Source organism: Mirounga leonina, unplaced genomic scaffold (genome assembly GCF_011800145.1).
Source record: "Mirounga leonina isolate KUSES-001 unplaced genomic scaffold, KU_Mleo_1.0 Mir_53, whole genome shotgun sequence".
NCBI classification, from domain to species: domain Eukaryota; kingdom Metazoa; phylum Chordata; class Mammalia; order Carnivora; family Phocidae; genus Mirounga; species Mirounga leonina.
In genome coordinates, this window is record NW_023270807.1 from 60970818 (window position 1) to 60986351 (window position 15534).

General features: G+C 36.6%; 1 protein-coding gene and 1 pseudogene across 6 annotated transcripts in view; both read right to left on the bottom strand.

Moving 5' to 3' along the window:
* Positions 1 to 5258: 5258 nt before the first annotated feature.
* On the bottom strand, positions 5259 to 7371 carry LOC118001262 (annotated as a pseudogene).
* Positions 7372 to 9061: 1690 nt separating this feature from the next.
* Positions 9062 to 15534, bottom strand: part of HACE1 (HECT domain and ankyrin repeat containing E3 ubiquitin protein ligase 1) — a 98646-nt gene continuing 92173 nt past the window's right edge. For all 6 annotated transcript variants that reach the window (XM_034991673.1, XM_034991670.1, XM_034991674.1 and 3 more), the window contains 2 exons: positions 10454 to 10567; positions 9062 to 9911 (listed from right to left, as the gene is read on the bottom strand). In XM_034991673.1, coding sequence (XP_034847564.1) covers positions 9809 to 9911; positions 10454 to 10567 — 217 coding nt within the window. In that variant the 3' untranslated portion in view covers positions 9062 to 9808. The remainder of the gene's footprint in view (positions 9912 to 10453; positions 10568 to 15534) is intronic.

A 15534-nucleotide genomic window follows, 5' to 3' on the forward strand; every position in this document is an offset into this window, starting at 1 on the left:
TCTTTCTCTATGATGTCCTTAAATAAAAGAACCTCTTAATTTTGTAGCAAGCAATTCTTCATTTGAGTTGTTTGGGTCTTAAAAGTTTTTCTGCACCCTCAGGCCATAGTCTTTAAATGGTTTTAAGGTTTTATCTGTAAATTATTTTTTTGCATTTTTGAGAGACTACATCTTACAGTTTTAGCAGCTATTGTAGGTAGTATCTAATTTCCACTTAAATTTTCTGATTATTGCTGATAAAGACAAATACTATCATTCTTATCTCCCATTAGATCTAATAGTTCTGTTCAATCCACTTATTTCTTATGTACACAATCATATCTGCAAGTAACTTTATCTCTTTCCCATCCTGATAACTTTTAATTCTTTTCTTTACATAACATTAGCCAAACCTTCAGTATTATGTCAAACATTAATAGTAGTATTGAGTATTCCTGTCTTGAGACAGATCTTGATGAGAACAAATTTTCCCCATTAACATGATACTTGCTGTAGAATTTTTGGTATACAATGTCTTTATCAAATCAAGGAAATTCTTCTAAATTTTGAATTTTGACAGTTTTTATCAAAAGGGATTGAACTTTGGGGTGCTTGGGTGGCTCAGTCGGTTGGGCGTCTGACTCTTTGATTTCAGTTTGGGTCATGATCTCAGGGTCGTGAGATCGAGCCCCACATCAGGCTCCATGCTCAGCATGGAGTCTGCTCGAGATTCTCTCTATCCCTCTCCCCCCACCCCTCCTTCCACTTGCGTGCTGTCTCTAAATAAATAAATAAAAATCTCTTAAAAGGGGGGGGACAGTTGAACTTTATCAAGTGCTTATTTCTGCATTTATTGATGTAATCATACGATTTTTCACCCTTATTCCAATAATGTTCTGACCTCAAAAACTGTTAAGACAGTAAATGTTTGTGGTTTTAGGTTACTAAATTTGTGGTAATTTGTTACAGCAGCAATAGAAAACTAACATACAATATGTGATTCTCATAATTCTACATCTCCTTTATAAATTGTAGCAGAGAATGGTTAAGAAACTTGCCCAAGTTCACACGGCTGAGGAGTCTGGCTCCTGGTTAAAAACCTATGTGTGTAGGGACGCCTGGGTGGGTGGCTCAGTCGGTTAAGTGGCTGCCTTCAGCTCAGGTTATGATCCCGGAGTCCTGGGATCAAACCCTGCATCAGGCTCCCTGCTCAGCGGGGATCCTGCTTCTCCATCTCCTTCTGACCCTCCTCCTGCTTGTGCTTATGCTGTCAAGTAAATAAAAACCTTAAAAAAAAAAAAAAACACACAAAAACCTATGTGTGATTTTTCAGATGTGTCTATGGGCAATTACAAAGTCTTTACCTGGCAGGCCTCATGGGAAAAAGGCCCCTACCCAGACTTGGCACATAGCCAGGGCATTGCAGTCTCTGAAGGCAATTGCAGTCAACAACTCAAAGACTCCCCTGCCCAGTCATGCTCTTCATATAATTGCATTCCTAGCCTGGTGCCTTCATTTCTGGGTCTATCTGAGGCCTGGGGCAGAAGCCGCCTTCAGATGCTTCTGCTGAGTCCTCCTTTTGAGGGGCAGTGGGGGACATCTTCAAAACAGTTGGTTCCACTTTGACTTCTCCACTCCTAACCCACCTCCTTCACCCTCCCAACCACAGGGTCCATAAAATTGCTAGAGCCTTCAGTTCAAGGCTCCCACAAGAGTGGGACATCTCCCATGTCTCTGTTGATGCACCTGACCCTGGATTAGTGTGATTTTCCATGAGGGAAATAAAAGAGGCGGAGTCAGTGCCTTCTCATTTTAGACTCTTATATATAACCATCCCTGCAGGTGATTAAAGGCTTAACTCTTTCATTTTTGGCTTGTTGCATTAATCAGCTACTCTAACATCTGAAGCTCAGCTCACCTCCCCAGCTCAGCTCAGCTAATAGTAGGAAAGCTAGAATTCAAATCCGGGCAAGGTCTGCTCTACTGCCTCCCTTTGTGTTAGACCACTCTCGTCCAGGGCAATAGAAGCTGACTAAAGTATACGGAACAGGTAAACTCAACAAGAGTTGTGATGGGTTGGATGTAGAAGATAAGAAAAGGGAAAAGAATAAAGGATGACTTCTTGGTCTTCAGCTAAGAGCAATGAAGTAGATGGTGGTGCCCATTTGCTGAGACAGGAAAGATTGGGATGGGGCGACAGGTGGCAGGGAGACAGTGGGAAAAACAAGAGATCCTCTCTGGGTATATTTAAGGTTTCAGATTCTTAATAAATATTTAAGTGAAGGTGTCACGTAGGCCACTCATATGGAATTTTGGAATTTGAGTATCAATTTTACTTTTTTTCTCTATTCCTAGATATTAGGAAAAGAGAAATATTGTATTAGAGAATACTGTGCAGGCACCACCTTAAGTTAGGCACTCCTCCCCACTCTTCCAGTAAGCTCTCAGAAAGAATCAGATATTGCCACTCTGCCGAGAAAAATATAGGGCCATCTTCAAATATAGTTGGTATGTGGACATAATAGTCTCCAAATTATGAAAACTAGATCAGAATTCTCAAGGAATGACCAGAATCTAGAACTGAGCAAGCTAGTAATTCACTAATTAAAAATCTGAGAACATGGGGCACCTGGGTGGCTCAGTCGTTAAGCATCTGCCTTCAGCTCAGGTCATGATCCCAGTGTCCTGGGATCGAGCCCCACATCGGGCTCCCTGCTCAGGTCCCTGCTTGTATTCCCTGTCAAATAAATAAAATCTTTAAAAAAAAAAAAAAAAAAATCTGAGAACGCAGTGACTGCTACACATTAGCCTTATTAAGTTTATCATTTTTAACTTGATTTTCAGTCATTTGTTCAGTCAACAGGGTGATCAATTTATTTCTCTTCTAATCTAGAGAGCAATTTAATAATTCAGGCCAAATATTTGAAGTTCCTTGGATATTCAGTTTATGTTAATCCCTTCTTCCCCTACACTAATACATTTCTGTGCTGGTTTTTACACTTAATCATATGCTATACTGCACCGTTTCAAAATATGCTTTCCATCTGCCCAAATGAATTTTATTTCCTTTGAGGGTAAAGACTGTGACCCAGTCCCTAAACCAGTGTTGAATACAATTAAGGGGAATTTGTTGAATTCATTCGGAAAGTTGTCTCTGCTAACTGTATATCCAGCACTCACCTAGGATGACTCGCCCTCCATTTCACTCAAGCTAATTCAATTCACACAAGCATACACTAATAGTCAATATATTCTCAGTTTATAGTTTTAATGGTATTGCAACATTAGATTCATAACATATTTCCAAGCACCAAGTGTGCTTGAAATTGAACATTTTTATAAAGATAATAAAACTTAATGACTACCCATGATCTATGATCTGACAATACAGCTGTTCTTTTTCATCTTGAAATGGTAAAATACCCACCCTTGCTTATTGTGGCACAGTGGGAGAGAAGAAATATAGTCCTATTAATCACCCTTAACTATCAGCTTATTAAGTTATAGTTTCCCAACAGGCTTGTCTTACATGACTGTTAATAGGCTGCAGGTGTTTTTCTAAGAGAGTCTTTTTATAATGCAGTTATGTCATAAAGAGACGGCATGGAGTAAAAGAAAAACTGGTGGACTAAGAATCATAAAACCTAGGTTTTAAATTCTAGTACTAAAGTAGCCCCGAAGCCTGAAGCAAGTCACCACCTCTCTGATCTCCACAATTTTCTCATCTGTAAAACGAGAGGACTTATTATAAATGAAATAAATGCATTTGTGCCATTTATACCAGATCAGTAGGCAAGTAACCATAACCCAGGACCTAAGAATTTCACAAAGGACATTCTAACAGAAATCTCTCTACATTAAAATAGCTTAAGCTAAAGTGTAAAATTGAGATTTGTTACTAGTTAACTTTAAAAGTAAATTCTGTTACCTAACCACTGTGGATGTGCACAGGGACAGAGGAGTTTGTTTCATATGAGAAAAACAGTGACTACTAATACATGTTAATATGCCTAAATCGTGCTGAAAATAGCCAAAATTTTACTTTTAGCTAAAAACCCACTCACAGAGGCAGCTGTTATACATTTTGCAATCGATGAAAGGGTTACATTCCAAAAGCTTAAGTCCATTTTTGGAAAACTTTGTAAATGGAAGCTAGATTTGTAGTTTAGCCATGAGAGTATAAATGTTGACTTAGCTGGACTATGTAACAATATTAAACGCTCAAATTCTGGGTCCTGAGAATGGGGTTTGTGTCATGTAGATGAGTTTCCTCCCCTGCTCTTGGAAAGAAGACTCAAGTAAGCAATGATTAAAATTGATTTACCTTTGTCACACCCTTCTACCTCTAACCTTTTTTACACTCGGGTAAGGCATACAGCTCTAACTGGGCTGCTGGAACAATGCTGTCCAGTCCTACCTACCTTAAGTTTCAACAGCCCTTCCTTGAACCTTCAAATAGTAATTCTACAACCATGGAGCAATTGATAGACATTTCAACAAATAACCCAGAAAATGTTACCACTCTTAAACTATAACTAGTGTTGAAAGAGACCATCTGTTACTTATAAAAGAAAAATATTAGAAATCTGTTAAAAACTTTAGAGACATGTTCAAATAAATGATACGTTCATACAATAGATTATGCCAAAATTTAAAAAAATGTTTAAAAGTTAGTTGTAATGACATAGGAAATATACAAAATATAACGCTGAATAAATAAAAAAGATACTTAATGCTATGTTCTTTATGAACTCAATTATGGAAAAAATGCATTAAGACTAGAAGCTAATAAAACTTTTGGGTAGTAGGCTTGTAATTTATGGCTTTTTCCCAGTTAATACATGAATCCATGCTTTCCAGATTTTTCCATATCAAATAAGCATTTAAAAAAAAGCGGGGGGGGGGCCCTGGGTGGCTCAGTCTGGTTAAGCGTCTGCCTTCAGCTCAGGTCATGGTCCCAGGGTCCTGGGATAGAGCCCTGCATCGGGCTCCTTGCTTAGCAGGGAGTCTGCTTCTCCCTCGGCCTTTCACCCTGCTCGTGCTCGCTCGCTCTCTCTCAGGCTCTCTCTCAAATACATAAATAGAATCTTTTTAAAATTAAAAAAAAAAAAAATCAGAGAAAAAAGTATAAATTCAAATAAATCTCTAATTAGTAGAATTTTAGAGAGCTATAAATAGTGCCAATTATCAGGCAATGTGGAAATAGAGCTTTGTGAGCAAAAGAGCATTCCTTTAACTTTGCAAGAATTTAATTAGACTTATTTGATTTTGTGTGTGTGTGTGTGTGTGTGTGTGTGTGTGTGGTTTTTTTAAACTGAAGGTCCCTTACTGGTCCTGCTTCCATGAGTGGCTGCCACCAGGGGGAAAGGGGAGGGGAACCAAGTGGGCAAGGAGGGGTCATCTCCACAACATTCCATTTATGCACAGAACAAAACAGACAAGCACAGAGTCACTACTGAAGTTAGAAGTTACCAGCATAGGAAAAGGAACAGGTGGGGAATTGGAGTGTCATAAAAACATACAGCCCCCCCCCCCCCACCAAACTGGGGTGCCTGGGGAGGGTGGGGGGACTTGGTCTGCTTCAACCCAAGAGGAATCAGATCAAAAGTGGTTTGGGAAGGCTAGAACCGTCAGGGATGGAGGGAGGAGGAAGGTCTGGGGACCAGGGGGCCGTTTGTCAACTGGGGTGAAGGGATTGCCCTCCCCCTGCTGGGATCCCCCTAGCCCCTTGGGTTTGACAGGAAGGGGGCAGCCTGCAACCCCGATGAGCAGGTCTGGGGCTGCCAGATGCTCCAGGCAGGGGGCTGGAGGGGGCTCACAAAGGCTTGCCCTCCAGGGAAATAATGGCACTGCCCCCCAGCTTCTCTGCCAGGGTGCAGCGGTCCTTGACTCCTCGTAGCAGTTTGCTTGTAATTCACACTTGATCTCCATCAGCTCTTCATGATGGCGTCCTTGGAGCTGGCATGGATCATTCTGCTCTTAAGGGGTGCGGACTCAGGTGCCCAGAAAATAAACACCAGGTCTTCCTTCTTGGGTCTCCTTGGTCTCATAGGTTGTGTCATAAAGGGCACAGTGGCAGGCCTTGTCTGGTAGCCTCTTGACGAAGGTGGCACAGGGGTGGTCTACAGTCTGGCCCACATCCCCTACCAGGATCTCCTTGCCCTGCTCCAGGTAGGATCTTCTTCTTGTCCTGGCTTAGACAGAGGAGTACTGCCTCCTTGCACTTCTCAGCTCCTCTGGTGTTGAGGACTTATGCACTTACCCTCATGTCACTGAACACCTTGAAAATGCAATCAGAGACTGCCATTTCAGAGGCCATGTTTCTGAAAGCGAAACGGAGATAACAAAGGAGAGCCAGAAGAGAGGAGGGCCACTGCCACTGCTGCTGGAAGGACTGAGAGAGACTTATTTTCAGTTAACCACATTATAAAATACTAAGTTTTGTGGTTATGAAAATATTGCTTATTGCTACTGCTATGCCATTTTTATAGATCCAATAAAACCTATTACTGATGCTTACTTCCCTTGATTAAAGAGACCAGTGTTTCTTTTTACATGAATCACATAGAAAATAACACAGACATGGGATTTTGACAAACAGGAAGAAAAGGTTATATAACGAAAAAGTCTTCATCCCATCCTACAACACTTTCCCACATATAGCAGTAATCCATGGCCCAGAAATCAGTCTTGCGTAGAAGTGCCCCACGTATATTGTATTTATACACTAATCACTCTTCTATAACTTTATTTCACTTAACATACTTCAGAAACATTTATGTATCAGTATGTATAAATCCATTTTATTCTTTGTAAATACTATTTAATATTCTACTCATGGCTGTAATTTATTTGTAACCCCTTACTGATAGACATTTAAATTATTTCCAGTTTCTCTCTATAACAAACAAGACTTCAGGGAACATACTTGTACAAATATCTTTATGTACATGAACAAGATTATCCATAAAATAAATTCTTAGAATTGTTGAGTCAAAGAGTATGTGTACATTTAAAAAAAATCTGACATTGCCAAATTGCCTTCCAAAGAATTTGTACCAATTTATACTCCAGGGTAACATTTCTGATCAATACAGATTCTTTAAAGCATATTCCAATGCTGTCATTAGCCAAGAAGCTAACACAAATGAGGGAAGCAGGATGGGGTAAGAAGACAGTAGACTGAAGAGCATGAATATTCAGTCACTGAAAGAAGTGGCTTCTCCTCAATTGCAGCCAACTATGCCTTCTAGGAATCAGTGCCCAATACTGTTAGTGTCTTGATCTCTCAAAAGCCTAAAATCTAGACTTCTGCATGAAACCTACAGATTTTTTTTTTTAAAGATTTTATTTATTTATTTGAGAGAGAGAGAATGAGAGAGAGCACATGAGAGAGGGGAGGGTCAGAGGGAGAAGCAGACGCCCTGCCGAGCAGGGAGCCCCGATGCGGGACTCGATCCAGGGACTCCAAGATCATGACCTGAGCCGAAGGCAGTCGCTTAACCAACTGAGCCACCCAGGTGCCCGAAACCTACAGATTTTTTAAATGTTGACAACTCATTTTAGATTTTTAGAATTGGCACGACAAACAAAACTGTGAGTGGAAATCATCTACTGGGCCTCCAAATTGTGACCTACACTTTAAAGCTTTCATTTCTGCCCCCATATCCAACCAACAAAGACTGTCACGGCTGTAGGCTGCGTTTAGCATACGGTTTTAAAGCTGGGATTTCCTTAAGATTCATTTTATTTCTGGACAAACTAGAAGATTTTATGAACTACATCGTCACTATTCCCTCAAACTATGGGAACAATTTAATCTACTCTTGCCCCGATGTTTTTATTAATGTTTCCTACATTATGGTCCTTTGCCCTATACTTTTATTCCTTTAGAGTGCTGCGTTCCTGTTTTCTCCATTATATGGAATCACTACATGTTTTAAGGGCAGAGTCATTTTCCTATGAGCGTAATCTTTTACCCAAAGGGGATAAAAATCTCTAGTCATTTTTCTGTACTACTTTGCATTCAACATATCCATCTACCTACAGAAGAAATTGTGGGAATAGAGTATATTAAAAAGACTTGTTGCCTCTCACTTAAATAGTATTTTTAATCTATAAAAAATATATTAACTACATGCTTATAGTTAAATAAAGACAACATAAAAAATAAACCCTGAAGTTGCTAAATCTGTATCAAAAAATATTCAAATTCAGGGGTAAAATACCATGAAATTTTTAATATTTTATTATCTCTTCTATATAAATACTTGCAAAAGGACCAATCTGACAAAGCCCAATGCACTGCACGATTATAAACAGAAATGTTTGTAAACATTAAAATTATAAGCAATATATGAGGTCAGTTACCTATCTGAAAATTCAGAAGGCAACAATCTCTTATACAAATGAATTTTGAAAATCAAATTTTAAAAACTATTAGCTTCATTTATTGTAAATATGCATGAGTCTTAATTTTAAAGCTGTCATTTTTAAAGAATTCCTAGTTTTAATATTAATTTGTTCAGAAATTTTTATACATAATATATAAATATAAATACATATTCTATATAAGTAAATATATGATATATAATATATAAATATAAATATAGATATACGCAATAACAAAAGAAGACCAAAAGACATGTATTAAAGAAGCTTTATAATGCAACAAAGCTTTCAATATATATTGAAAATATGAAAGCTACTCATAGGAAAAAATCTGCATGAATCATTTTACCAACATTGATGCCACTGTGTGTACTTTTAGTTTCCAAAGGCAAAGTCCTAGACATTACAAGTTCCTCTGTTAGCACTTCTAAATAAGTGAGTGTTCCTACTTCCCCTTAAAAGGTATACTGTAACAACTCAAGTGTGTCCTTTCAAAAGAAAACTGATTAGGTCACCCAAAAATTTAAAAACCCAAAGCTCTACATTAGGCACATGTCATTTATCTCAACATTCTAATCATGAAAAATAAACAAGAATAAAAAATTACATATTTAAATTGTAATGTGCACATTGGATTACTTCTTCAAATGTGTTATCAGAACTCACAGATAAAACAAAAGTAATAAAAAGATTGTGTTAAAATATTACATTTAATTTTACCTAAAATATAAATTAAAATAAGGCATAAGAAAAACTTTGAGACCACAATACATATATGGAAAACTGACCACTGAAAGATGCAAATAATTCATACAATATAAGCTTTAATATATAAATTAAATGTCATTTCATCAGCTGTTAGTCACATCAGTCTAAACTTTACCTTATATATTAAAATATTAAAAAGCTAAAAAACATCATTGCAATATAGATTCAATATGGGAAAATACATATTTGTGGCTTTTATACACAATCTAAATTAATCCATTCTATACAATAGTTTTCCAAAATATAAACGGCACTTTACATGCAACAGAACATACCAGGCTGGGTGTCCTAATATAATTTAATATAGAGAAAATAAAGAGAAAACACCTTTTTAACAAGACAGTTACACAGTGGAGGTGGAATGTAGAATAAGATTTTGCCTTAACACAATCTTGGGTAAGAGTAAAGAAATATGAAAAAGGACAATTTCTACTACTTTCAATTAGCATTTTTTAAATTGAAGAATACTGTGATTTTATATTTTCTAACTGTATCACAAACAGAAAACATGGAAGGTAGGGGAGAAAGCATGATCCCCTTTATGAATTTTAAACATCAGCCCTGCCGCCTATGGGCTGCATTTAGGCTCCTTTCCTGTTGACAGTTTCCTAAATTATTTCTGCCACTCTTGAGTTGCGCATCAGTAATCAGATGAATTTCCCAGACTTCTTTATGCCATTGTGTAACCATAGCTGCCACAATGTAATGCCACAAGAAGTCTGTCCTTGAGTATTTCTTTACTTGGGTATTCAGGTAACTTGAGCATGTTGATGCTTTAAAAGACAAATATACCACCATTAAATGGGAAATCTATGAAATTTCTGATTGTTTTGTCTAGCAGTGAAAACACTACTCAAAATTAACATAAAACCACCCTCTCAAATTTGCATTCAAATTGGAAAACCCTGAAGTAGTATTTAAAAAGAAAAAAAAAAACAAAAAACTGCTGCATTGCAGTTTCCTTTAGCATGCAAATGTAGTGGAATAAAATAAGTTCCTTTCAGCCTAAAATAAATAAGCAATAAGGGAATTTAGTTTGAAGTGATGGTGTAACTCAGTGATACTTATGACAGTATAACTTCAGTGATACTTGAACTACATTCAATTAAATTATAGGTAGTTTCCTCAAATATTTTCCCTACCAAAAAAGGGACAGGCAAGGGATTATGTTGCTACTTATTTATCAGTGATTCCAAAATGCTGCAAACAGGTTACTGTTGAGGTTTTCCTCTCAATGCAGCAGTCGTCAGACCTTTAATCTTTCAAAATTAATCAAGACACTTCACAATGCATTTAAATAAACAATTTAACATACCATGTGCTTGAAGTTGGTAGGAGATTTGGGGTATATGGCACAGCAGCAATTGTAAAGTTCTGCAATCCACTTCCACCCATGATATTAGCAAATCCACCATGTGGGACCCTGGAACTAAGAGTTCATATCTTAGTAAGTTGTAATCATGAAACAAAAATCTTTGTGATAGATAAAATATATTCAACTCTAGGGCACTGACAAGGTGACATTTTTGGTTCTGCAAAACTCCAGCTCATTATTAAAAGATACTTTGTGGCCAGTTAGCAAGCTTCCATGGAGACTCTCCTCCACACTTTTTTTTTTTTCTTTTTTTTTTAAGATTTTATTTATTTGACAGAGAGAGCACAAGCAGAGGGAGAGAGAGCACAAGCAGAGGGAGAGAGAGGGAGAAGCAGGTTCCCTGCTGAGCAAGGAGCCCGATGTGGGACTCGATCCCAGGACCCTGGGATCATGACCTGGGCCGAAGGCAGCCGCTTAACCGACTGAGCCACCCAGGTGTTCCTCTCCTCCACATTTCTATAAGCCATACTATGCTTTCAATTGGCCATTGCACATACCTCTATTATTGCACATAGCATACTGCATGTACAATTGTTTTCTTCTATGTGTCTCTCCCTACTCAACTGGGACTAATTTGAGGACCTAAATGTGTGTCATATCTGTATTTGTACCCCTGGGGTTAGCAAAATGACTGGCATCTAACATTCATTCATTAGATATCTGCCAAATACATGAATGTTTGCTTGATTAATTCAAGCAATATAGAGGCTCGTAGACATAATCCAAACAATTTCCTACATGTGAAAAATATCTAGGGTCTGATGGGGTTCAGGGCAGGCCATCCCCAAATATGCCACTTAGGCATACTAATTATTTCAAATTAAAGTTACTTAAAAACAACCAGTGCAAAAAGGACACTTTAACCTTCCTCTGTCTCCTTGAAAGCAGGAAATAAATCTCCCATGTGAAAGGTACTCTCCCTGTACCAGAAGGTAAAGAAACATCCTATGACCAGAGATAGGGAATTCAGGGCTGAGAAGGCTATAGAAACAAACCTCATTACTTCTTCACCAATTTACTATCCTAAGCATAAACTTCTTTGTCTTTTCAATTCTTCAAAAATGTATTGTCTCTTTGTCTAAAAGGTGTAAACCCTGCTTACTTTGGTCACTTCTCTGAGACTCATATTTCTATAAGCTCCAAAACATATGGATTAAATTTGTTTTCTACCTGTTAATCTGTCCATGTGAATTTAATTCTTAGACCAAGAAGAATAACTTTAAAAGGAAAATTTTTCCTCCCCAACAGGTCACAGGGTTTTTGTTTTGTTTTTTCACTGTGGGAAAACTAGAATATTCTTTGTATTTCTGTTCCAAAGATTCACAATATCAGATGTATTTCTTTTTTAATGTCACCTAACATAAACATGACAAGACCACATTCAAATTCGAAAACCCCAACAAAATGCATAAAGAGTACTAGAAAATTTAATCTTGGGTACATGGCTACAGAGAATATAATTGCAACTTCCTAAATTCTATTGTTCACATTTGAAAGACATTATTTCAAATTAGCTTTTGTATGTATCATGATTAAACAAACTGATCCTGTAAAACATTTTGTTTTTAAACTGAGATGCTATGGTGTTTTTTAAATAAGAATGATGACCAAAAAAAAAAAAAAAAAAAAAAATTTAATGTATAGGTACTAAAGGTATACTCAGAAGTCTGACTAGTATTAGAAATGTCTTCTAACATAGCATTCTTAGTACAAAGCATATTTCAGTTCATTTAAAAAAAAAAACAAAAAAAACAACTGTTGAACCTTAAATAGCCAAAACAATCTTGAAAAAAGAAGAATAAAGTTAGAGGTTTCACAGTTCCTGATTTCAAAACTTAAACTACAAAGCTATGGTTATGAGAACAATGTAGCACTGGCATAAAGACAGATATACAGAAATGGAATAGAATATCCCAAATAAATTCTTGCATATATGGCCAAATGATTTTCAACTACAGTCCTAACATTCAATGGAGACAGTGTGTGCAGGGGGAGAGGGAAAGGGAGAGGAAGAGAGAATCTCAAGCGCACTCCCCGCTGAGCATGGAGTCCAACATGGGCTCTCAATCTCACAACCCTGAGATCATGACCTGAGCCAAAATCACGTTGGATGCTTAACCGACTGAGCCACCCAGGCACCCCTAGGATGACCATTTTAAAGAAAAAATACAAAAATTAAAAAAACAAAAAACAAACAAACAAAAAAAAAAACAGAACACAGTAAGTATTGGAAAGGATATGTAGAAACTGGAACGCTTATGCATTGCTGGTGGGAATGTAAAATTTACATCAGCTGTGGAAAACTGTATGGCTGTTTCTCAAAAAACAAACACAGAATTAGAGTATATAGCCCAAAGAATTGAAAACAGAGACTAAAAAAGATTATTTGTACATCCATGTTCATAGCAGCATTATCCACAAAAGCCAAAAGGCAGAAGCAACTCAAGTGATCATACATGGATGAAGGAATAAGCAAAATGTGGTATATACATAGAGTGGATTATTATTTATCCTTAAAAAAGGAAAGAAATTCTGACATATGCTATAATGTGGATGAACCTTGAGGACACTAGGCTGAGTGAAATAAGCCAGTCACAAAATGACAAATGATGTATGGTTCCATTTATATGAAGTACCTAGAGTAGTCAAATTCATAGAGACAGAAAATAGAATGCTGGTTGCCTAGGGCTGGGGGGAGGGAGTATGAAGAGTTAGTGTTTAATTGGTAGAGTTTCAGCTGCAGAAGATAAAAAGGTTTGGGAGCTGGATAGCGGTGATGGTTGCACAACAATGTGGATGTGCTTAATGTCACAGAACTGTACTTAAAAATGGTTAAAACGTTAAATGTTATGTACTTTCTGCCACATACACTATAAAAACTGTGGAAAAATGGACCAAAATTTTCTGTTTAAAATTATAAATGATGGGAGCTTGGGTGGCTCAGTCGTTAAGCATCTGCCTTCAGCTCAGGTCATGATCCCGGGGTCCTGGGATCGAGTCCCACATCGGGCTCCCTGCTCGGAAAGAAGCCTGCTTCTCCCTCTCCCGCTCCCCCTGCTTGTGTTCCCTCTCTCGCAGTGTCTCTGTCAAATAAATAAATAAATCTTTAAAAAATATAAAATCATAAATGATATCTACACATTCACAGGGGAAAAAAATAACAATCCAATATAAATAAATCTCTAAAAAAGAGCAGTTTTCTTTTATAGCTGGGAAGTTGTTTGGTTGCTCTTAAATGCTTTACTGATGAAATGCCTGAACTTACCTTAGAAATCCAAGTGAATATTAAAAGTCTTGTTAATAAACACTAATTGCATGAGCAATTCCTACCTAGGGCAAAAGAATAGCTAAAGAAGATCTGGACATGTGTGTAAACTGAAATAAAATTCAACATTAGTCTATGCCTATTAAAAAGGCAACCAAAAATGAAAAGGGATAAAAAGCCAAGCCGTTCTGAATTTCCTGTAGAGGTAGAATTTAAAAGTAAGTACACCACTTTATCAGGATAAGATGAGAAAATGAGACTTGATACCGATTCTTACACAAATTAAATACAGTATTTCAACATCTGAATGATCAATCTAATGTTTTTCATGTCACCAAATTTTGAAAAATAAGCTTAAAAATCTAAAGATTTCCCAATTTTAAGATCTAAATTAAAATTATACTGTAAACTGATATTCACAAACAATCTCTGAAACTTTATTCCTCTTCTTCTAAACTACAAACAAATATGACTCGGCTCCGTACTTGAATAATCAGTGAATCTTAAGATCATGGCTCATCAAGCTTAAGTATGTATGAGAAAAATAAATGAAATGGTCTTTGGTTGAATATTATGACACTTGGATTATACAATGTAAAATTACACTCAATAAAAAGACATACTTCTATTTTATACACAAAGAAATCATCAAGTCTGATCTTCATTGTTCTTAAGGGGTAACGAAACAATAGCGTAGTAAGTCATTTAATTAAGATGGTCTTATAGACCAACAAAATAATGTTACACCATAAAACACTTAAAAATTACTTTTGGCATTGATTCTTGGTTCTAATAACTGGAACACATTTGACTTTTCAGTAAGGTTGCACTAAACTAAACTATGGACACAGAGTAAGGCAGATTTTAATATCTAAATATAAACAGATAATCAGAATTTTCCAGAAAGTGCTGTTGAAAAAAAAAAATACAAACTAAGTTCAGAATGGCAAATACTATACCTACACTTAAGCCTAATTAATCGAAAGTTAAGGTTTAAAAAGACTTAAAATTTACTCAGTCTGAATTCAAAACAAGGGCTCTGTAGACTTAAGTGTTGAAAGGTGGCTTCTTTGGCATGATGGGAAAGCTTAGCTCTGTGTTGTTCCCCTCAGCTTCCTTGGCTTCTATTTTTTACTCACATCCCTCACCTCAGTTTAATTAAGGATTCACAAGCTACACTTCATGTCCAGTTAAATAATAAACAGTGCAATTCTTTTCAGTACTGCTAACAATGACTATATGATTGACCTGGGAGAGGCACTCTGTATTACTAATACAAGAGCTTTTTATTCTACAAGAGCAGCAACTTAACAGACATTTTTAGTACCAGAGAACTTGAGTAATTGTAATTGTTATCTGCACTTTAAAAGACTCATACCAACCAAATCATGGTGGTGGGGATACAATAACCTATTAATTGGTGTTTAGATATAAATCATTTAGAAAATAGTAAGAGCCCTACCTCAATACATAAACCAAAATAAAATCCAGATGGCTTAAAAATTGGAAAGTAAAAACAGGAACTATAAAAAGTTAACAGAAAAAAAATGTAGATAAACATATAATCTTGGGAGTGGGCAAGGATTTATAAAAACCACAAAGAAAAGTACTGATACTCAACTTACAAAATTAATACTTTGATTTTATAAATTTTATAAAGTAAATTTATAATTGAAAATACATGGAAATCTGCATATTTAACTTAATGAAGTTAAAAGGCAAATGATAAACTGGGAAAATTATTTGCAGTTAATGT